At 36.9% G+C, this 25,245-nt stretch overlaps 1 protein-coding gene across 2 annotated transcripts in view; it reads right to left on the reverse strand.

The window, feature by feature from the left end:
- The window catches only part of CTTNBP2 (cortactin binding protein 2), a 95,343-nt gene that overhangs the window by 45,441 nt on the left and 24,657 nt on the right, over positions 1 to 25,245 (reverse strand). For both annotated transcript variants that reach the window (XR_014319101.1, XM_082779948.1), the window contains exons 3-4: positions 8,711 to 8,935; positions 1,758 to 3,420 (exon numbers count right to left, since the gene is read on the reverse strand). Coding sequence is in view for 1 of the 2 variants with exons in the window: in XM_082779948.1 (XP_082636074.1) it covers positions 1,758 to 3,420; positions 8,711 to 8,935 (1,888 nt within the window). In the remaining variant the exon portion in view is untranslated. The remainder of the gene's footprint in view (positions 1 to 1,757; positions 3,421 to 8,710; positions 8,936 to 25,245) is intronic.

Raw genomic sequence — 25,245 nt, forward strand, 5'->3', positions numbered from 1 at the left:
AAGGCAAATGAGATTCAGATAATATCTGGAACACTGGAAGACTAATGAACTATCTGACACAGTAATTGGACTATCAAAAAATAAAGCTTGAAAATTCAGGGCATCTATATGAAAAACAATAAACTAAGAGGCAGCCATCAAATCCCACAGCTGATGACTTCAAGATGTAGTAGACAAATGCAGGATAAGATTTTTGAGGTCATATTTCTGTGTCATACTCCAGAAAGGAGAGAAGATTCTGACAGTGTGGTGTACTAGGCAAATGTTAAAAGCATAACTGTATGAATAAGATTTCACTATGGTCTGATTTAACTGAAAGTAAATTTGAAATTCCAAACATTTTCTGGAAAAAAAAAAAAAAGAAAGAAAAAAAAAAGTAAATAAAAGATATTAAAACTTGAGAAACGTGCTGGAAGTCTTCATTGAAGTGGAATGGGAATAAAAATTCCTAAATAATGCAAACCTTGGAATCTCCTGTATACACAGATACAGGTTGTCCCATGGTGCTATCAGAACAATTTCCCCAAGACTAGAGTTAGTCCAACTGCCTTACCAACTTGCCAACTGCGTGGAGCAACCACCACCAAAAAGTGGTCAGCTGTGTGATGGAAGCACACCAACTGTGGGGGGCAGTTCGTACCCTATAGATGAGATAAAGATACTCAAGTTAAAAGGGACTAAAGGACCATAACTGAACTGAAAGTAACTGTATGAAGTTTCAGATCATTCAAGCATTCTTCAGCGTTAACAAAGATTTTTTGTGTCCAAAGTGCTCAACTCTGCAACCATCTTCTCACCGCAGTGCAAGTGAGGGTAAAGAAAGGCTTCTACCTGATCTTTCAGTGCTATTGATCCCAGCAAGGACATACACTGAAAAGAATTTATAGGAGATCTGCAATTAACTCAAAAGGAGATCAGGGCTTTCTTTGTTCATTTAGCTGTCATCAAGAAGATATCCTGAAGCTGGCAACAAATGAGGCTTGAAAGTCTTCACCACAATGCAAAATGAATAGCAGATACATGCACTGACTGCAGACTTGGACTGTTCACATAACGTTTAGATTTTAATGTTCTCCAACATCAAGCCTTTGCTGATATTAATTGAAGTGAACCTGTGAGATGTCATGTATAGCTATTAATAAAGCCTACAACTATAAATACCTGCCAAAAAAAAAAAAAATACAGAAAAAGGAAATAAAACCTCAGTATATTTCTGTAGGTATGAAGTGCTATATTTCAAACTGTGCTGTTATCCAGGCAATAATGTACCTTGAACTGCAAGCATTTAGTGCCATAGGAGAAGAATACAGCTATGCCCTATTTACTAAAAGATTCAAAAAAGCACTGAAAGTAACTGAAGCACATATTACATGGAAGATCATCAGCAGAGATAAAGTTCAAAACATTATTTCAGGCTAAGAAAGCATTTTGTAGTCCAAAATAACAATATTAATAAAAGGTAATTTGTTTAATATTTCATAATCCACTGCCCATTTGCTCTAAATGTTAGAACTATTTACCTTTAAAAAAATAGCTTCAATTTTGAGACCTCCTTGAGGAAGCAAACTAATTGAGGACATTACTAATTCATGCAAAAGAATTTCCATACCCCTGGAATGTGGAAAAAATATAAATGGAAATTTCAGTGCTTAGAAAGGAAACAAAAGAAAAAGGTAAATAAAGCAAATGAGAAATTTAGAGTAAAAACAAAACATTACTTCAGAGGGAGACAGTTTGTAGCATATCAATCCCTTTACCTGATGCTGTTACCAGGAGGCTGTCTGAATCACATGGTCTACAGGATGAAGCACTAACAGGGTTTATGGAGGAGCTACAGGCAATGGTGGTGGGAATGACAAAGGAATTTTCTGAACATGCAGATTGGTTCAGTCCAGGGAAGTGGGAAGGCCAGGCACCCACCTGAGATGTGGCTATGGCTGGTATGGCACAGCCTGCAGGTGCCACAGATAAATCTATAGCAGGTTTTGGTGGCAGCTGAGGTGAGGACTTAGAAATAATTTCCTCATTTATTACCCTGATTCCTTGTGGTGAACTTGAAAGAGGTGAGGTCACGGTTTTGCTGTCAGTTTTTACACTTGTATTTGGGGATCGACTACTATCCATTAAAACCTTAAGCTGTGGGTGTGGTGGAGAAGGAGTTTGCGAAAGCCCTGGTTTTTTAGGAGGAATGGGCGGAGGATTTCCTCTGTCAATTCTTGATACACTAGGCGTCTTTAAATTCATTCTACCGACTGGGGGGTAAGTGCCAACTTCCATTGAATGTGATGTCCCAGGCCGCGACGGAGGGCCGCTTTGAGGGCTGGTAAATCTTGAAAGGACTTGGGTGACAGTATTCCGAGCTACCTGCTTGGCAACTAGGTTGTCACGACTAGTAGGAGATACGTCCCTTGAGGGAGGGCTTTGGGTTGTGTTTCCATTTTGGTCTTGATCGTTAGCATTTGCTTGAAATCTAAACCTAGCTGCTTGGACTCGTGGATTTAGGCCTGGATGGCCAGTAGCATTGGCAGACGGTGAATGCAAACTGTGCATAGATGAAGTTACTGAGTGATTCTGAGTTGTGACAGTTGGTGTGGAAGGAGTGCAAAGGGAAGTACTATTTGGAAAGGGGGAAGTGCTACTTGGTAAATCAGGTGATGAGCCTGTACTTGGTCCATTTTCCTCAGTTCTGTTTTGATTCTGTGTAGGAACAGGAGTTGCAGGAGGGACAAGTTCATTATGTGAAGACTGCCTATCAATGACAGGTTTCACAAGTGCTGCATTGGCACACACATTCATTTTTGTATTGCCAGACACTAGCGGGTTCACTGTGGAAGGCTTCACAGATACAGTCAAAGGCAACTTCTTAGTATTCTCAGTGCTACTGTCCGTCACTACAGGATCTGTTTGGCAGGCAATAGTTCTTGAACTCAGCTCTTCTGTTTCAACGGAAACAGAAACAAGGCTTCTATCTTTATTTTTATCTTTGTTTTTAAGAGAAAGATTAGCTTTACTGTCATTCTCCTTCTTTAATTGCTCAATCATTTTTATCATTCTGTCTCTTTCTTCTCTGAGGTCACTGGTGTGTGCTTCCTCTCTATGAAGTTTGGCACGCAACTGCTCTCTCTCTGTGTCAAACTCAGACAGCTGCTTTTCCATCTGAGCCTCCATTTGTGTACTCCTTTGTTTCTCAGCTGCAAGAGACTCCTCCAATTCACTAGCCTTTTTCTTTTCCTCTTCAAATTTTGACATCACTTCTTCCAGTTTCTGGGCTTCTTCTACTATTCGTCCAGACAACTGCTTACACTCTTTCACTAGCATCAATACTACATGCTTGTTCTTGCCACGTTCTTCTTCAAGACGAGCAGATAGCTTTTTGTGCTCCAGCTCAAGATTCTGTAACTGAGATTTTTCCATTTCCAGCTGTACGAAAACATATAGAAAAATTCTCATTAGCAAGATGCAGACTTTCAACATCACCTAGTATTAATGTGACATTAATATTTTAACCTTTGAGAGTATGCCTAAAATGAACCTGTCTGCCCAGGAAAGTGATTTGTGGTATCTAATGCAAGTGCCTATAAGCAAGAAAAAGAGACAGAGCAATGCAGAGACTAAGCAAAACTATCTACTTTGCTCTATCGATAACACAAAGACTCCACAAATTGATTAAATCCTCATGATTTCTGAGTGAGGATCTGCCTGTTCTCCAGAAATCAGGCAAGCATTGAAATTAGATACCTGATTCAACATGTACGTAAGACATGACAGAGTCCTCTTCTCAGTACAGGAATTGGACACAATTAAGAAATAAGTTTTGCAGAAAAAGCCCAGAAACGAAAGTTTAAGTTCCAGGCCTTCCTCAGACTAAAGAAAATTAATGTTGAAAAACACAGTCCATGCCCATAGCAGTTGTCTTATTTACTAACATTTATAAAAAATACATTAATTTCTGAGAGCAATTTTTTGGTATAGTCACAGACATTTTCCTGTACTTACTAACAGTAGAATGTCTTGCTGACATCAGTGATGTATAATCTATGCTGTAGGCTAGGATCTACTATTATGTGCAGAAAACAGATGAGAATAAGTTTTCCACTCATTCATACAGTCAACGCCTCTAACTCACTCATTTTGCCCACTAACTGTTCCTTTATTCAAAGACTGTCTCATAGAAAAGCACTGGAAAAATACAAGTTAACACACTGATTTATAAAATAATTACTAATAGTAAGGCATCCTAAATTACTTTGTATTTGCCCAGGTAAACTTTTACACATGTCAAATTACAACAGAAGAAAAATTGGCTTCTTTCTTCCTACTCTGTTTACACACTGGTGCAGTCATTTCCTGTATGACTCATCTGGATAATAAAACCAGACAGAGCACAGGTCCCTTCTCCTGTGCTCTTTTTGTCAGTTATCAATTCTGCTTAATACTTATGTAGAGATTTATACAGGAAGAACAATTCAGAACTGTACCGATAAAGTGCTTTTTTTTTTTTTTTTTTTTTTTTTTTTAAGTGGGAATTTTGGAAAAATATTCCTGGAGACTATTCTGGAAAAATAGTCTCAGGTACCTAGAAAAAAATCAAGTGCTCACGCAAGTTTTATTTTGACTGCAACGGGAAACTGCTTCATGCTTCTATGACGTGATATAAGAACATTTCACAGATTTAAAAAAAAAAAATCTGGTGAAAGCTGAGGCAAATATTTAAGATCCTACTTGGAATAAATGTTTCACTTCAGCAGCTGGAGAAATATAGTAAAGGTTCAGATTTTAGTATCCTGGTCAAATTGATACTGATTTCAGCTTAAGATGCTATAGTGTATATATATTATTGTATATAGTATAGCATATATTTACTGTAAACAGGAATGTGGGAAATGAGATGGCCTAAGAGATTGGTAATAGGAGTGGAATATCTTCTCTCTCATTCATTGCTTAAAATTCGTCTTGGTTGCTACAAGAAAAAAACACCATCAAAAAACAAACAGAAAAAAACCAACAGCCACATGCTTTACCAAGAGGTTTCCAGAAACCTGCTGCTACAGCACGCTATTCCCTCTCCTTTACAACAGTAGATTAAATTTCTTAGCTCTTGAAATGTTTTCCACACCACTGTAGATATGCCTGAAATTAATTTTAAATTAAACTGCATTTAAATTACAACTAATATAAATGACATCTTAAAATAAGAGCTTTGTTACTCTCTGGTTGTACCATATAGAATTGACTCTCATGCTATCAAGAGAGAAGTTCAAGAGAGACAGACTGCAGTTGGAACAGAAATAAATCCCACCCACTGTAGCTCATTGTCCCCAAAATAAATTTTCCCCACATGTTAAGTACAATTTAAACACAATAAAATGATGAAAAAGGAAAGCAGGAGAAATGACAAAGAGGACATAGACAACAAATCCTGCAGGAATTAGCTCTAGTGGAATGTATGCCTCCATCTACCAATATTCTAATCATGTTACCTGAATGTATATTTCTCTTCCATTTTCTTATGAATAATGGCAAAAAGCATAAACAGGTGGTAGCAATATTTATGTGAAATATTTTAGTAAGAGTAAAATTTCTTCCTCAAATCATGCCATTATAATAAACACCCATGAACTACGAGAAAGAAATCACTATGGGAAATTATATCTACACCATAAATATCAAATTCAAATACATCAAAAACTGTTTAGCAGTGGAAGAGCTCCACAGCTTCATCCCAGGTTAACTAACCCAATCTGTGTAATTCAATTCACACAACCAAGTACACCTGTCTTTAAAAACAGTAACAAATATATATATATATAAAATATAAAATGAAACATATAAGGTATGACTTTATCAGTCATTGTTAAATAAAACAATATCAGCAACAGTACCTCTTCAGTTATGTTAATGACAGCATGGCTGCAAATTAATTTAAGAAGCTGTTATGATGATACTGTATTTAGGAGTGGTCCCATTCCCAGTTCTTAAAGTGAAGAAAAATCATAATTTTTTCTCAACCATTTCATTGTTTTAAATTTCACAAGACTGTCCCTCATGGACAAACACAACTAGTTAGTAACAATGGAGCATCCGATAATTATTATTATTATTTTTTGCTAAAACAGGTACAAAAATCATTGTAAATGTAAGACAATTTATCTTACTTTCAAAAAATTACAAGTAGATCTTAACATACAGCTGGGATGAAATTGGCTTTCCAAATTATTATCTTATTTGTAAGCATTGCGTATAAAACAAGAATTCCCTAACATACATACGTACATACGTATGTATGTTCCTGTATTTGATCTCAAATTGACAAGAGCAGCATTAGTTTCTTATTTTACTTTATCTCCTATATCTCCCCTCATCGCATTCCTTTGTTTGTATCTGCTTGAATTAAAAAACAAGCAAACAAAATAACACATCTATGAATATTTACACTACTTTTTCCTTTAGATGACAGATTTGGAACTAGTTGCAATTATTTATGAGTTTGTGAACTAACTACAAGGCGAGTTTTTGTGAAGTGTACTATACGCATACACTAAATCATATCAGTAACATAAACATCTGGAAATGTGCCCAAGAAGGCTCTGAAAAGGAATATAGCAGGATACTGAGAACATTGGTAGGGACCAGTAAAGAACTGACCAGGAAAGGCCCTTTAAAAGTGAGAGACAGAGGGCACGTGTTTTGAGAAATGGTCAAGGGACCTTGCTTAGCCTAGTGAAAAAAAGACTGATGGATGATCTAATAGTGGGATACTACTATTTCTTGAAGGGCTCTTACAGCAACGACAAAGCCAAATTCTTCTCAGCAATGGAAGGTGGGACCCCATAACAAAAGGGTAATGAGAAATTGCCCCTTAAGACATTCTTCACAATTATAGTAGTGCAGGAGGGCTGTGGTATTGCCACTCCTGGGTATTTTCAAGACTCAGCTAGACAAATTCACAGATGACCGAACGTACTGCTGGTAATAATCTGTGTTAAGCACAAAGTTATACAAAATCCCATCAACAGGCCTCTTCCAACCATCATGTCTATCTATGAGTATGCATCCTAATACTAACTTATCTGCAAACACTTGACAGACCAAAAACTGTCATTTTGATGATCTGGCTTTGAGTTTCCAGGAAACTTCAAAATAAATTTTGTCAGCAACTCCAGGAAAGGCATTCAAAGAGATGGAAAGGGCTGGAAACTTAACACAAAGCAGATGACATCTGGGGATTAGGTGTTTGGTATAAAGTAAGCCCGTAACTGACAGTCATTTGTGCACCTCTTCATTTTTCTACATTCCTGAGTATTGTTATGACTTACTTTTTAGGATCAAATAATTATTTTATTTAAAGAATACCTTCAGGGTCACTATATTCATAGGCAATAAGTCTTCAGGAAAAAGAGCTCACTCAGAGCCTGTTTGAGTCCAGTGATATCCAGAGACAACAGTACCCAGAGCTGTACACAGACCTCACCACTTAGTGCAAGAGTGAGATAGTGATGCAGTTTGAAACATGAAGATAGAGGCATCACACATCTAGAGAAAGAGGAACCACTCCTAGAGGAAGTACAGCTGGCTCTGTATTTAGATCACATTTGTCTGGGTTTAACTTTTTTTTCTTACGCAGGGTCACCATGTTTTGTCGAACCTTTCAAAAAATCCCTCAAAATACTTTCATTAATCTCTTCTACTGAAGGATTTCAGAGATGGAGAACAGACAGGAAAATGTGGAACTAAGGGAAGGGAAAACACTGAAAGAATAATTTACGTGGAGGTTAATGGAGATGGTTGAGAGAAAAGTCATCTGTTTCTACAAACCAAGAAGTTTAAGAGGGAGCCCTGTTGAAACAGCCTTTCAAACTGACTTAAAAAAAAATAAAAAATGCAAGTTCTGTAGAGAGTCATGTACATGAGTTTCACTCAAAATCCCTGCTTGTTATAAGGAGCAAAAAAGTTAGCATATGAGTGACACACTTCCAAAAAAATACTTTTATTTATTTTTTTTAAATGTAGTTCTTTAAAGTTTAGCTTAAAACTTGGACCTTCTGAAGGTCCAGCCCCCTGCTCAAGCAGGCACATCCTGGGCAACCTGTTGTAGGTATGTCAGGAGTTGCCCAGGAATTCACTTTCAAAATGACATTCTTTTGTTTTAAATATGAGACTTTCTCTCTTTCTCTTTCTTTTTTTTTATTATTTATTTTTTTATTTTTATTTTTATTTTTTGGCATCATACTTGTACCAAAATAATTTTCTCCTTACACCAAATGTTCTAAATATTAAAAAAATATTTTTTAGTTCTGATTTACTTTAGTACTGTTTTATGAAATAGAGACACCTAATTAGAAAAACAAATAAATGATTTATTTTATGCAGTTTAGGTTATGCAAAATAACAGTAGCTCCTCTAGGTGTCAATGGAGTTAGTTTAAAAATATATAGTGACAATGCTTTCCTTTAGCTCATGTAAACCTGTCTATTTATATAGTGCATTGACTCATAATAGTTCTACTTCATTTATTCCATAAGTAGAGCTAAATTCATGGAACTAATGATGTGTACCACAAAATATCACCAGACAACTAGCACCTCACTATATATGACAACTAAGCGGAAAAAAAAAATAACACTCGTGACAATAATCAAGTTAGACAAAGGAGCAAATTGAAGAACAAATCAGGAGAGGGAAAGGAAAAAGAGAGTTGGTAGAAGGGTACCTTCTTTTGTCTGTTTTCAGCAGCAGCCAACTGAGCTGACATTCTTTCTTGCATTTTCCTGCAGTGAGCCATAACGGCTTCTAAAATGGAGAGAGGGTTCATGCAGATTGGCTTCTTTTCTTTCTCACCAGCACCTGCCTCAAAGTCTCTCTGCAGAGCCAGAAATGGGTCACTCAGATTAAACCTTCCGTATCGTTCCTGGATAAAAACCTCTTTGCGTCGGGCCTAACAAAATAAAACATGAAACAATAGATAAAGAAGTAAAACTAAATGCATTCTTTGGAGTACATCTACACACAGAACAAACTTAATCCACTGGGAAAGTTATACTTACATGTGTTTTTAAAATGTTTTCTTTAAGTATTTCCAATTTCTAATAGAATTGGACAGATACATTGCACACAGATTTCATCATAGTCAATACAATTTGCTACATAAAATCCTTCCCCGTCTCACTTTAACAGAGAAATTTCAGTTTGGAACAGTTTCAGAAATATCATAAAATAACATCTTGTAAACTGGCTGATACACAGAGTAGAAAGGGAAGAAAAACATTCTAAAACAGTTTTCTATTTCAGTGTATTAACATTATGTTAGCGAAAGCCATGAAAACACATTTCATGTGTTTACTGCAGTACCAAAATAAGATTTTTTAAAATAAAAAAGTAACAGCATCTTTACACATACAGAGACTCGCTTAAGCAACGATCACAGACAAGCAGAAAGAAAAAATACCTCCAAGGCTCTTTGAAATTAAGACCCTTCCCAAATTTCTGCTCAAGAACTTCATTATCATGCGTTTCTACAAGCTGTTGTTTAAAAACACAATTATATTTCCAAAATACAGTACAACACTTTATTAGCAAAACGAAACTATTACACAATAAAGATCAGATGCAATTTTGCTTGATCATTTTTTTGGTTCTTCAGCCCAAGACGTAAACAAGATCAGTTTCAGGGAAGGTTTTTTATATATTTAGTACACAGTACACAAAAAGGCCACATATTAGTACTGACTTCTACAGCTTTTATAGAAAATATTGTTCCAAAATCTCAGGCTTAAGTCTCATCTAATTTGTGAAACAAACAAACAAACAACAGAACTATTGAAAGATTTCTGAAGATTTTGTTGTGGTGTTTTTGTGCCTGCATATGTCACAGGAAGTATAAGGAAGCGAGCCAAACCACTGCAGTGCAAACTTTGGAGGAAAGTGAAGTTTTTTTTTTTACCTTAAAACTAAGCCAACCACCAGAGCAACTCCTTTAAGTATGCCTCAAAAATCAGAACAAGAACCACAGTGCAGAGAAATACTATCAGAAAAAGGAATCCCTCAGAAATAAGGGCTGAGTTATTTACGTGTGCTTTGTTTCAAACTCAGGAAGCTCAGTTTTCAGGAACAAGCAAAACCAGATGAAGAATAAGCAAATTTTGAGGTGTAAAAGCAGAGGAACAGGTTAACCAAACGGGTTAGGAGACCATCCCAAAAGCTTGATGTTAAAATTGTAACATATGAAAAGGTCATAAAAGGTGACACATATTCAGGGCATAGGAAACCAAAGAATGTAAGAACCATGTGAGAAAAATTCTCCAGAGACAAACTACAAATAACATACCTTAGCGAATGCCCAACTTTTGCCTATATATAGAGCACAAAACTGAGATGTTGCAGGAAATTAAAAGGTAAAAGTGAATTTAACTGCAGCAGATGCAAGTGAGCATTCTGATACTTGAAATATTTTAAGTCTATTTTCTAATTTGATAGCATAAATTGAAGCTGAAAATATTAAAAAAGAAACAAACAAACAAAAAAGCACAACTCAGAAAAGCTCCCAGAGTTCATTCAGACAGAAAGTCTAGCTAGGATTGCAAAGCCAGGTAGGGATTGGTTGAAAAGACAAAAATAAACCCACAAATCCAAGTTGTTGTTTTGTTTTGTTTTTAATATATATATATTTATAAATTGCTTTGCAAATAACCCCTAATTAGCCTAAGATTTCAAAGGTCTAATTTGTATCTTATATTTTAAAGTAGTTAGTTGGGAGGGGCTATATTTGCAGCTCCTGGCTTTATACCCGGGATTGTATGGGATTACGTAGCCTAAGAATTCAACCTTCACATAAAGGAAACAATCAAAACCAAAAACCTGACTCTAAATGGATTCAAGTGCTAAGCAGGCAAACAAGATGATAAACCCAAGCAGGTTAAGAATTTAAATGGAGATGAAGACACCATCCATCCATAAATCATCGGCAGTGTAAAAGCCATTCTGTTTATATAGAGAGAGACATCAAAGTAAAGGAAGTGACAGTGAGGTAGCAGCTCAGCTGTAAATAAAAAAAGGCCACCAGAGCTTCCAGCCTAAAACCCAGAGATGGATATTCAGGCTCCAATAGCAGAAGGGGAGCCTGAATAAAACCCTGCTGGGCCCACCACAGGGTCATCTCCACAGCTCAGAGGAGCACTGGGGCACACAGTGGCAGGGGAGAACCTGAAGCAAGGACTTCATTGTCTGGGCCTGGGCTGTCCCAGCAAAGCCATGAGCCCAGAATTGTCCAGGTGTGAAACTCATTGCTTTGAGTCTGTAGGAGCTCCTGTGCGGGTTGCTGCCTACGGGTGGGACATACCACGGGATGTAAGGAATAGCAGTTTGGGATCACACAGGACTTAAAGTGAAATGCTTAGAGAAGAAACCAGAGCAGGACAAGGGAGAGGTTTGGGTGACTTTGGGATGTAAGAGAGTAGGAAGACAGAGTAGTAAATAGATAAAAAAGGGTGGTCATATCTAACTAGTTTGCTGGTCAGTACCTGGCCATGCCCTGTGCCTGATCTCCACAGTCCGGCTCATCAGCTGCCTTCCTAACCCTGTACTGGGTGAGGGCTCCCTATTCTCTGTGCACATGTGCATGGGGTGTGAGTGCAGCAGCTGGGGTCTGACCATGGGGCTGAGGACCCACATCTCCATGGTGCCAGTGACTGAAGCTCAACTGGGTGTGTGAGTGAGTGTGTGATCAGCAGCAGAAGTGAAGCCAGCCCAGCCCACGCGTGGGTGAAGGGGCCTGGGAGCAAGGGTGTGAGTGAGGCTCCAAGGGCTGAGTGGGGATTCAAGGGCCAGCTCTGGTGTGAGAGCACCTGTGTATCAGGGGTGAGCAGGAGAGGTTGGCTATGGGACCAGGGACATTGTTTCCAGCTGTGTGTGTCTGTGCAAAGCTCTGTGCCAGCAGCTGGCATGGGGAGGGGCCTCCAGGTCCTGCTGATACCAGTGTCTGGGAGACTGGGAAGCATGGGCAGCTACTGGGCACACTGAGCAGGGGTACCCACCTTGTACGTGTATAGGTGGGTATATATGATTACAGGTATATTCACACACCTATGCATACACACGTGAACACATATGCACAGATTCTCACTAGTGGATTCCAGCTTGTCCAGACAGAGACAGGAGCAGGATGAGGCCATGAGTGCTCCCTCTGTTCATGTGTTTGTCTGTGATCACATACGAAGTTCACATATTTATGTGTGTGTGCTGGGTATACCCATCTTCTGCCTTGCTAGTGGTTGGACCTGGGTATACAGAACCGTAGAGCAGTAGAGGCCTTGCCCCTGTTGGATCCAGCATGATTTATTTTTCTCCCTTACTGTCACACAAGTTTCAGTACAGTGCTTAATAGAAATCATATAATAAACAAAACAAATCCTGAGAATCGTTAAGAGAAAAATAAAGAACAAAAGAGCAGCCATCTTGTTGCCATTGTATAATTAATGTTTTGCCTGTATCTTGAATATTGCATGCAATTGTCCCACTCAACACACAGGGGGTGTTGTGGCAGGACCAAAGAAGGACAAGAAAGACAATCAAAAGTTTGGAACAGCTGCCACATGAGAAACAATCATCCTGGCTAGAGCAGTTCTGCTTAGAAAATGGTGGAGAAGATGAGTATCTACCTTAACCATACAGTTATGAATGCAACAGTTGAGTAAGGGGTTACAGTTTAATTATCTAATTTAAGGATTGAGGGGTATCCAGTAACTCCATAGAATATTTGGCTAGATGGAGCTTCGATCTGAAGCTGTTTGGCTGTTATGATATTGTACATAGCTCATGTAAAAACAAATAACTGGAACAGAAAGGTGGGAACACCATTTTGACTATAATGAATGCTTGGTAGATACAGCAACATCAATTAACATTTGTCTGTATTCTCAGTTTTTATCATTCTATCTTAGAAGCCACAGCATTGGTCCTAAAGGAAGACCCAGGTAGTAAAGACATTACAGTGGCCTCTGGCTACCTGCTCGTTACCCAGGATGACTTTGATGAGAGCTGTATGTTAGTATCACTGCTCGTGTTCCCAACTAGTCTCAAACACACCATCAGGGGTGAATAGAGCTGAAATAGTCTCCATCATCTCCTCCTCTTGTCTGAACAGGTGGCAACAGCCATCAGGCACGTCTAAAGCCCTTCGTTACACACGAGGTTCAGTTCTCTGTTCAGCTGAAACCGACTACTTATTGGGTATTTCTGGAATTTGTCGTGCCACAGAAAAATAAAAATAGAAAGTAGTTTAAATATAGACACTTTGAATAAAAGAACATACTAAAAAAATCACTGAAAAGAAAAACACTGAATGAAGAATGTCAAAACAGTAATTGAGGCTGCCAAGACACTATAACAAGTGTACGAAAGCACCAGAGGCTTTCGCAGGCATTTTACCATTTCCACAACAGGAACTGCAAAACAGTCAATGAGTATTCTGCACTGAGGAGAGCTGCAAAAATATTCTTAGTGCGTTTTCTGCTTTTCAGAAAATATATATTCAATTACCTTTAGGTAATAAGAGAAGAGGTTAAGAAATTAAACATAGTCTGATAGGAAAATGAAAAGGTCTGTTAACCTTAACATGAACATTTTTCTCAGATCATCCACTTTCCTTTCCTGCTAACTGCCCTGTTAATTGAAACAATTTTAACAGTTGCAAAAACATATCTTTTTGTATAACACATCATAATATTGATGAAGCTTCTAGTTGTTGTTTTGTTTTTGACAGAAGTTAATACAAAATCTTGTAAATCATGCTGTTTTCACTTCTTCTGAGTCGTGCTAACCCTCGCTTTCAATACATTCTACTGACTGCAAATAGCAAGGAACAGCAGAAGGTCACGTTGAGTGATTATCATGGTTAGATTTAAGCAGATGAATATTAAGTGTATAATATAATAAATCACTTCCTCATCAAAATGTTGTATATAAACCTAGAAGAATAAACATAAATAATGCATACCTATCAAGACTGAAAGCATCACAGCTCTTCCCACATACAAACACCTTTTATAATCCCCACATTATGATTTATGACAAGTTTGTAAATTGACAAATACCTACTTCACATTAAAACCCTAATATTTTAAAGGAAAAGATAATCTGGATATTTTGAAATAAACTACAGAGCTTCATGGAACATTGCTGAGTCATTGGGTATCCAGCTGAAGTTAGTTTTCCAGAAATTATACCATTAGCACACACAGAAAACCACTGACATTTTAACATACATATAACACTATTATTAGAAATCTGCAGCGTTTGTTCCCCAAAATAAGTTTCTGGGATCCTGCAGTAGTTACTATATGTAGATACTTGCTAGAGCATTACATTAAAAAAATAGAAAATTAAAAAAAAAAAAAAAAAAAAGAATTAGGAACAGAACCAGGTGTACTGTTTCCCAGACATAATCTCTTTCTCCTCTGTCAAATGGCTTTTAGGCTTTGAAAATCATAACCATAGCCTGACTTCGGCAAATACCACTTCCATGCTTGTCTACCAAAAAGAGAGCTATCAAGTGAAAAGGGAGCAGCGAGCTGGAACACAATCACCTTGACAATACCTAAAACACAAGTCTGAATTTATATCAATTATGTTTTTATGCAGAAGGAAGAACCACATTCAGTTCTTTCTCAGTGGAATGCAAATTTGAGTGCAAATCTATTTTCTGTGGAAATAAGAACTTTTCAGTGTAACACTGTCTGAGGTATACTTGGGGCACCTTGCTCTAGGAGATCTCAGAGGTAAAAACACCTAATTTGTGGATGCTGGAGCCAGGTGCTTGATTATACATTTGCCTTAGCCAGTGTGGCAGAACCTTTGGGCATGATAAAGAGCAGAACTTCTGGTATGTGAGTGAAATAGGTTGTAAAAATATAGGTGTCTTTTGACTCCATGAGGCCCTGGTTCCACAAGGCAAAATATTCCACAGTAACAGCAGATAAAAGTACTGATGTCCTGCTCATTCACCCATCACCACATAGAACTCCCTCACTGAGGCTGGGAAAGCTCCCATGGGACAGCTTTGTCACCAGGGTGAGGAAAATGCACAGATGACAAAACCCCAGGCTTCTTTTCCTAGGTAATTTTTCCACAGGATCCACCCCAGTTTTTCTCACAGGGCAGCTGACGAACAGATGTGCCAATATACCTAAGGGCAATGCAGTAGCAAATTGGGAAAAAAGGTAAAAAGGAGATAAATCAGAATACCTTAAGCTAGCATTGTTACCAAATACCATCTCATGAAGCTAATAATAGATATGTATAATCATTTTTTTCTCTGTACATTGGTCCTTTAGCCCTTAAATAATAGCTCTGTTCCTTTGCACTTCACCAATATCTTAGATGTGAGAAGCAGAAATGCTAGAATTGGAACATTTTCTCTCTGACATCATCTTTCAGTACTGAGTTTCAAGTCACAGGAGCTAGTCAAAATATCAAGATACCTACTTTTGATGGCACTTGTTATCTGAGGACTGTACAATCTAATGTCACAAGGGTAATTAATTCTTTTAAAGAGTCTGCATAATTTGGTGGCTGTGCTGAAACAGCATTAGCAGTGTCTCAAATTAACTTAAATTGCACAGAAACATATAGAGAAAATAACATTTTAAATGTCTGCTTGTGAATAATTAACTGAATGTATTTTCAAACAGCAAATTTTCAAAACCAGAAAAAAATATGCACCCACTACAGGAACTAATCATGACTGCTGCATTGTGAAAGGTGCTATATGAATTTATGAACTGTCAACTTTACGCTCCTGTACATACCCATTTGCACATTAACTCATATTTTAATTAGAGGGCTAAGATTAAAGTATATAAAGGTATAGAAAGGTGTCCATGGGAAATACTATTATTTGCAGCATATGCCACTGTTATGCAAAATGATATCTTAAGATAAATCCTCCAATCTCCAACTGGAGAATTGCTTTTGATACTGGTAAGCACATACAAATCAAGAAAATATCTAAAAACAGAGGAAAAAACTTTAAATAGTTAATTCAAGAAATTCACTACTGCAAAAGGGCAAAAGCTTAGACAGATTTACAATAGCTTTTCAATTCAATCCAATAAGAACATCACATTTATACACAACTTTTAAATCCTTACACATGGTTTGAAGCAAAAGACTAAAATAAGACTGCAGCTACCACTTATAGAACAAGAGCCTGAAGTTTATTTATGGGCAGGCTGGCCTATAGCTTTGTGTTAGATCAAGGATGGACTATGAGTTCACATGCAAAAAAAAAATTAAAGCAGAATTGAAAAACGTCTTCAGAGAGGAAAAAAAAGAGTCAAGGTGTCTTCTTTAAGAGGAAGAGCTAAGTAAAAATAGGACTGTTCAGTGTAAAACAATCATGGAGACAAAACATGTTAGGGGGCTGCACGCTGAAAGGACAAGCAGCAGTCCTCCCATGATGAAAAGAGAATACCAGTTGGACTCATATTATTTTCAGAGATAACAGAAAAGCACTGAAACGTGCTGCGCAGGGAAAATGTATAACCCCTGTCACTGGAAGATTTCTAGGGCTTGATTGGATAAGGCCCTCAGCAACTTGATCCATCCTTGACATCAGTCCGGCTGTAAGCAGCAGACGGGGCTGAATGTTCTCTCTAGATGCCTTCCAACCTAAATTATTCCATAATTATTGATTTATTCTACAACTTTCCGTTGTTGTTTTTTCCCCTTGTAGATACGTTAGCAAACTCAAGTAACAAAGCACAGAAATAAGCTCTTGGAGGTTAACAACTGAAAAACAACTGAATGCTTATTGGTAGAAGAGTTCTTATTTCTTGCCGTGAATCATGAAAATACTCGTCAAAAATTAGCAGAATTTTTAGTCTGTCACACTCCCCAAAATAATAAAATCAGCACTGTCAGCTGTGCAACACAAGGGGAAGGTTTTCTCTCAAGTTTTCTCTCCTAGGTCTGTAGCCAACAAAAATCTGATAGATAAGGCTGTAAAATAAAATACTACTTCATTGCTTGGTAGGAGCCTCCCTCCTACCACATACATCAAGACACCTCACTCCCCCCTATACCACCTATTTTCACATTATTCAAGTCACTCCTGCACACCTATCTGCCAGTTCCCTCCTGGACACTTCCATCTCTCAAGCTGACCCTTTGCAGTCACTGATCCCATCTATCTACTGGGGGATGGAGACTGGCAGCAGGATGTGTAGAGTGAGGAGCAAAAGGCATGGAAGTACCTGGGTGATGGGCTGCAGGGCGAGCTGAAAATCCAGCACAGACACTGGTCTGTAGTTGCTTATTTGTTTCTGTGGCACTTCAGGGAACAAAATATTTGTTTTCAGTGACTAGACTTAGAATTACAAAATCTAATTAGATTTCTTTTTGTCCCGTTATTTAAACATGAATGCAAGGGAGCAAGGAGAAACTTCAAACAATACCTATCTTACTGTGAACCTAAAGGTAAAAGCAAAGCAAAATAAAAAAAAACAACAAATATGACCAATTAACACATAACTAAAAAATAAGCCCAATGAGAAAAAAATGAGAAAAATAATCACACAATATAAACTATATTGTTAATTTTCTCTTGATAATAATCTAAGTTGATATTAATTGCACACAATCACTGAAATAAGTTTTCATGCTCAGTTTATATAACTAGTAGCAGAATATACAAGCAGTAACATTTTTAAGTTTGGTACTACACTTTTTTCCCCCAATATATTTCCGAGTTTCCTCTTCACTTACCTGCCAAGTTAAAAGTTCAACAAGTCTTCCATGCAGCAACTGAAGATAAACATCAGAAATAGGACTGCACGTCCTATACTGATGTGGAACAATGGAGCTGAATTAAAGCTTCTCCAGAACCCTTAAACAAAATTTCCTTCCTTTCAAAAGCATTTGTTCCTCTGATTAATTTCCTTTTCCACATCTACTAAAATTGTTTCAGCAGATGTTGATAGGTTCATATTAATATTGTCTCTTGCCATATGTATTGGGGAGTGGCAAGAAGTTTTCTGACACTAACCAGCACAGAATAGGAGGCAGTAAAAAGCTTATTATTCTACATGTTACATTAGGGAGAGTGTGTGTGTGTAACATCTTGATTCCGAACAAAACTGAAAAGATAACAAACTACTTAGAAGAGGAAGGTGGCTGAAAGAGAACATGTTTGTTTGAGCCAAAAAAAAAGTTATCAATGAATGCATAATCATAATAAAAGCAGTACTTTCAGAGGTACCTGCTAAATAAAAATGTCTCGCTATGATCTTACTATGATTAATTAAGAATGACGGAGGGTTTGGGGGCACTTTTTTTTAAATGCATGTGTAAGTGAATTTTTTCCAAATACCACATGAGAAGTTATTTATGCATAAAACATTTTACAGAGCAAATGAAAAGTGTAAATGTCAGTGACTGCTGAAGAAACAGAATCCTGCAGCATGATTTTGTCAATGAACATGTGATGCTCAATTACTCCTTAGAAACTTAACTACAGTTTACATTCCTTTCTTGGCACTCTGATAATGCATACCTATGCAAATTCGACAAGTGAGTTAGATTTTAATGAACCCAATGTTATGCCAAAAAATATTTGTTCGATAAATTTAAACTGTTTCCATAGTAAATGCCAAATACTCTAAGACAAAAGCTTTCATGTACACTTTTTGGATGTTACAGGAGCTGAAAAAAATGGAGACTCTCTGAAGAGCAATGAAGAGCTAGTTTAGAAGGGGTGAAAACAGTAGAAGAAATTGAGCAATAAGATGACACAATTGGCAAATTAAATAAAACTAACATATAGGTTGATTACACTAACAGAACTATAGAATTGCTTCTTACTATAAAAAGAGCTCTTCACAGATCACTGATCAGGATCATAAAAGTCTTTTTGTAGAGGTACTGGTAAGGAAAATATAACTTCTCCATAATTTTTAATGTAAGGTACACATACTCATAAAAAGCATTCAAAACTGTCTTGGGGCAGTGTCCCATGACAGCCAAAGTCTGCCTAATCTCAGTCATCCAGATAAATCAATGAAATTTGACTGTAAAGTAGGCTGCATGTGCACTTGCAAAGTGTTGCTTTCTCTCAGAATTGCATAGCTCTAAATCCAGGTTTTTAAAAAATATTTTTTCAGGGTAAAAACAAAGCTCTGGATACATGAGGACTGTATGTTGTTTTACAAGGCTGTCCTTAGTAACCTCCATTCAAGAAGATGCACTAAGATCATCATTTTAAGGCACAAAAGGTCAGATCTTCACTAGCAGCTGATGAGAACAGTGGCAAACTAAACTTTCTCCATTTCATGCCAAGTATGCAAATATTAAAGTGGTTTGCATAAAGCTGTACAATTCATTCTTCTCCACCTAAAAGCAGACTTAACAAAAGTACAACGTGCCTAGCAGTAATGTCACTCTTAATCAAGTCTCAGGACTTGAAAGTACAGGAAGACAGATGCTTAATTAACACTTAAACCTGACTTACACTCTAACAGAAAGCACTGAAGAAGCAGCTTACAGTCAAGGTAATGATCAAGCCTGAATCTCCTTTGGGGTCTGATTCCGTAAGAAGAGAATATCCCGGTATCACCAATTCCCTATTACCCCAGTATTGCTAAGTCTACTTCCATTTCTCCCTGTTACCTGACAAAAACATCCATGAAAGAAAGAGGCACACACAGAACAGACATATGTTTCCAATTCTTCTTTACTAGTTTCCCCCCTTAGAGTAATGAAAATCCCCTGTTTTGAGGCTGGAAGAAGAAAAGGATATAAAAATGTACAGACCCTATTACAAAGCTAAGATCAGTTACTAACACATCAGTACTAAAAGAAAACAAAACAAAACAAAAAAATAAACCAAGACAGTCAACATTACATATATATATATGTATGTATGTATGTATGTATGTATGTATTTAAACACAAATGTAGAAGGTGAAACTCAGGCCTCGTACTGAGTTTCTACATGCAGAAAAAGACAAAGCTCAGATCATGGAACAACATGTGTTTTTAATTGAGAATAATCACCCAGATGTTCTCTATAAACATGATATTAGGCCTATTTTATGACAGCTTTGTTGTCTGATACTTATACATTTGAAAGTTATAGGCCAATATTTTGTAAGGAAGTATCACTGTTCTATGCTCTGATTATCTAACCACCCAGACATTTATTATTTGTGAAAATAATACACATTTTCATCCTGATATTCAGTCTCAATGGACGGAATGGAATTAAACTTTCTGATTACTTTACACAGCCACGTCATCTACACTTTGCACATTCAAATTTGTAGTTCAGATTGGTGCAAATCAGTTCAGAATGCTTTGTCTGGAAATCTGACAGTCATTTTTCTGAATTATAGAAGGAACTCTGATTTCTCCTCTACCAAAGAAAAGAGGACTTCAACCTCCATACTTAGCAGGTAGAAGTTTCCTCAGCACAGCAACAGACAAAGCATACATATAACAAAAAGCTGTAACTAAATCAGTCCGTTTCTTTTCCTATTTAGATTTTCATATTTTCAGATTATCAAAATCTCATTTAAAATGTAACTCATGTTACTGCATAGCAATTGGTAAAAATATCATCCTATATTACTGCATGACAATTACTTGATTACAAGACTAAATAATTTAAAAGGGCAGCAAACTGCGTGTTTACACTGCTTAACAGTATGGATTTACTTGAGGTAAAGTATAAGACTTCAAAGTTTTGAAATGATTTCCAGTATCCATTTTGGAGAAAAAATTTTGGAGAGTAATGTGTATTACATCCAAGGACAATTTTATTTTTGCCACTATCCCTGGAGAAGAGTTTAAATGAATGAATACATCTAACTAAATACATTTGATTTCTTGAATGTAACATTTTAAAGGAAACAGAATCCTTATCTGCATTCTGGATTTGACACCCTTTATTAAAAATTTAAGGCACCTTCCTAGCTAGTACTCTCTTCATAGATACTTAAATTATCAATTTTAAATTAGTCATGTAACAGCTTATATTTCCACAGAACCTAGCTAAAATTTTACTCTGCTATTTCATAGAGATCTCTATAATCACTGTTGCTCTGTTTTCTCGATTTTTCCATTTATTTAAACAAATGGAATGCTGGCCTTTATAACAGACCTAGAGCTAAGCATTTTCAGCACTCTGCCAGAGCTGCTAAGACAGATGTCTCTCTGGGAGAAATGCAGGTGGAAAGACCTGCCCACCAGGCAGAACAGCATCAAAACAGAGCGAAAGGGAAAAAAGCACAGGGACACACAGACCCAAACGTAACAGAAGTAGTTGATGTTTTGTGAGTATTTCTGCATATTTGAAAGTCACCCCACTGAAATCTCTTACCGTATTCACAGTAATGGAAATACTTTTATAAACAAGTATCAGAATTTAATTTGAAAGATCCAAGAACAAACGCTATAATTTTTTCTTCAGCAACAGTAACAGAAAGAAGCACTAAAATAAATTGCACACATGAGAGAAGCACACAGAAAGGAAAGCAGCATTATATATCAGTTGCATTTCAGTATTGCCATCAACAAAATTAACTGCACCGTTTATTGGCATAGAGGAAACATCCTGTGTATGTCTCCGTAACTAAAAATGGAAAATTACAGTTAATATAACAATACAGATAGGCTGTCCCCATTACATTTCTCATTGTCAGCAATGAGAGTAATGATGGCAGCCAGAGAAAACACAGTTAAATAAGTCACTGTAACAATGAAGTCTCAGCTGTATTATTTATAAAGATCACAGAAACCAACAGTTACTTCAACACAATGATAGATATTTTTATTATTATTTTACAAAATCTGTGTGCATATCTACTGGCTAGAGTCAGTTGGATGACACATGCACACAAATGGCAAATGGGAATAGGGCAAATCAAGTAGGAACGGTAAAGCAATTACCCAGATAAGCAACTAGCAGAATACGTTCAGCTAAATCAGTAGTTACATGCCTGGCAACAATAAAGTTATTCAGATCTTATGTCAAAAACAGAAAGAGAACATTATCAGTTTAACAGTCACTGCTGGAAAAAGACAGTTTCCAGCAATTTTATACTAGTTTCATACTACTAGTCTCTAATTTTAGGAGAGCTTGGAATAAGGGTGTCTACCTGAGTAGTGAGGTTTAAGGTTAGTAAACAACGCACTGAAAGTAGTGTTTTTGTATCATTTAACAACTGTTTTTCTTTGTTCAGTGCTTACTATCTCCCTTTGGCTAAGAGCAAATAACTGAAGAAGTAATGTAACACTACTAAAAACTTATTTTGTCAGTGGCTTCTAGAAGAGGCCTTTGTAGATGTCAAAAACCAAACAAACCAGGATCCCTCAGATCAAAGTTAATGAATCCATTAATTTTTGCTATTGCATCCCCAACATCTATTGGAAAAGGCAAGACTTCGCTCCATTTGTAATGAAGTGCCAAAAATAAGGCTGACACTTGAAGGAAAAATCCACTTGATATCTTTCATGATGAAAAGAAAAGCATTTACTCTTAGCTATCCACACTTAGAGAGCCAGTGCTACAAAAAAAAAAAAAAAAAAAAAAACACAAGACTGAATACTGAATATAAGAAAAGCAAATACTTTGATAGGCAACCAAATTTTTATTTTTCAACATCTCATCTTTTATATAGGATATTAATACTTAAATCCAACCCACCAATACCAGAAACAGTATTTCCAAACTATTGAAACACAGACTCTGGCAATATCAAGAATAAGGTATAAGGCTGTCCTTTGATTTAAAAACAAACAAACAAACACACACATTTTATAAAAATATAAGATCTCTAACATTTTACACATTTCCTGAACTACAGTGTTGGGATTCACTGTCTCAAGGTGTATTGATGATTTTCTTTAAATGAGACAAACAAAAGCTATTTTCTAGCACTGTACCCAGTCATGCAATTCTTAAAAAATGAGGCTTACATTGATATTCAATAGACTACTACTTTTCACTATTAACTACTATTTAATAGGTAAATACTTAATAGATAACTACTTTCTTGAGATGTTTAGCAATAAAGCAGTGTATCAAAACTTCAATTTATATAAAAGGTTTATCTTGAATAGTATAAATTACAAATAGTGTAAATTACAAAAGATACAAGACATAACCCATGATTTGAAAGGTTTGAACACCTCCTAGGTTGTGTATAACACTTTTTAGAAAAACAGGACATAGATGAACAAAGAACACACTACATTGTTTCACAGAAGCCCAGAATGGTTTGAGTTGGAAGGAACCTTAAACACCACCCAGTTCCACCCCCCTTGCCATGGGGGACACCTCCCACCAGACCATGGTGCCCAAAGCCCCATCCAACCCCAACAGTAAAGAATTCCTTCCTTGTATCTAATCTAAATCTTCTCTCTTTTAGTTTAAAGCCACTACCGCTTGTCCTATCACTACACCCCCTGACACAGAGTCCCTCCCCAGCTTTCCTGCAGGCCCCCTTTACATACTGGAAGGCCACTGTAAGGTCTCCCCAGAGCCTTCTCTTCTCCAGTCTGAACAACCCCAACTCCCTCTGTCTGTCTTTGTAGGAGAGGTGCTCCAGCACCTTGATTATCCCTATGGGAAGAGGGCACTTTCCCTGGCCTCTTTAAATAAGTAGCAGACAAAGAAACCATTCAAAACTAAGCACTGAAAATCAGGTCATCTATTAACCTGAGATTTATTCATACTTCATAGTTTTCTTACAATCACTTTGAAATATCTTGAAATACTGAAATTTTAATTATGCTTGCTTATTAAGAGTAACGATCAGATGGGTAAGGACACAAACTACAGATCACTACATCCTAAATATTCAGTAAAAATTAAATTTTTGAAAAGAAATTCAAACACACAAAAGTGACAATACAAATAAGGTATTACCTAATTATTCTACAGTTCACTTTTGCCACCAATGCCAACGATTACCATCATACTGTCTACAACAATAACCTTCTGTTACACACAATTTAAAATCATCTGCTCCTCCTTCTAGCTAATCACCATGTTTCAAAGACACCTGCTACAAAACAGTCTGTCTTGCTGGCTGCCAGAAACCTCTGAAGCTGCCTCCTGTGCACTCCCAGCTCCATTCTTTGGTACAGGAGAAGAGTGGGATTCATGTGGAAGTTCACCTTTGAATTTTAAATTCACAACAACTTATCATAATTGCTGCAAGTAAGATTCTTCAAAATTTATAGGTGGCAGAGTTTCCTTTGGCAGATCACACTTAATATTAAGTGTAATTCTTCTTTCCTTTCAGCCTATTTGTGAACAACCAAACTCTATATGGTTTCACTCCCCCTTTTCTTAGAGCTCCCAGATTTCCTTCTCCTCTAAGCTCAAAGTTCACTCTAGAAGTATTGTCTTATAGCATGACTTTTTGATTCTGCACAGTAGTTCATGATTAAAACTTTATCCAAATTCAAGTGACAACTCTATTTTAACATTTAATTTACAGAGCATAGACAAAAAAGCAGTATCACCCCATCACAACACGCAGAAGGCAATTAACATAAAAAGGATGCAAAAGCTGTAGCTAAAAACAAATTTTCTTGATTAAAACCTCAACCTGTAGTAGTCAAAAGTCTGCCTTGGCCCAGTGAAGGAAGTTCTTATACTGGATAGAATTTACCAGGAAGCAGACAGATCAAATTATGTAAACACAGTTTGCAGGTTTCTGCAGCTCCCTTTCCAAAGCTTTTGCTTATTACTTACCTGAGGTGCAACCCCCACCCCTCCAAGAAATAGCTCATTCATTACTGAATTGCAAAACCATGCATGAAAGGCTCCACACTAAGCATACTTAGAAGTATCAAGTTTTTCCACTATCAGTGTAGGTTACCTACCAAACCCAAACATTGTTAGTATACCATCATCATAAACTATACATGATACACAAAGGTTTTTTGGTATTGTCTGAACTTTAAACACAAAAGAAAAGAAGAAAACACAGCAAGGCTTTATAATACTGATGAAACGCCTACAACCAAATTCGCCTTGCTATTCTCATGCTGCCCTCCTGGTCCTGCCATCACGTATACAACACCTGTTCATTCGGTTCAGAAGAAAAGACACCGCCCCAAAGCAATGTTACTGACACTTTAGTCACCTTTGATTAAACAAAAATATATATGTTGTTGGTGTTGACTTTATAGTCAATTTTTTTTGAATTTCATTGGGGATTTTTCCCCCAGAGTACCTAGTATTTG

Source organism: Aythya marila (genome assembly GCF_965140915.1).
Source record: "Aythya marila genome assembly, chromosome: 1".
NCBI lineage: Eukaryota > Metazoa > Chordata > Aves > Anseriformes > Anatidae > Aythya > Aythya marila.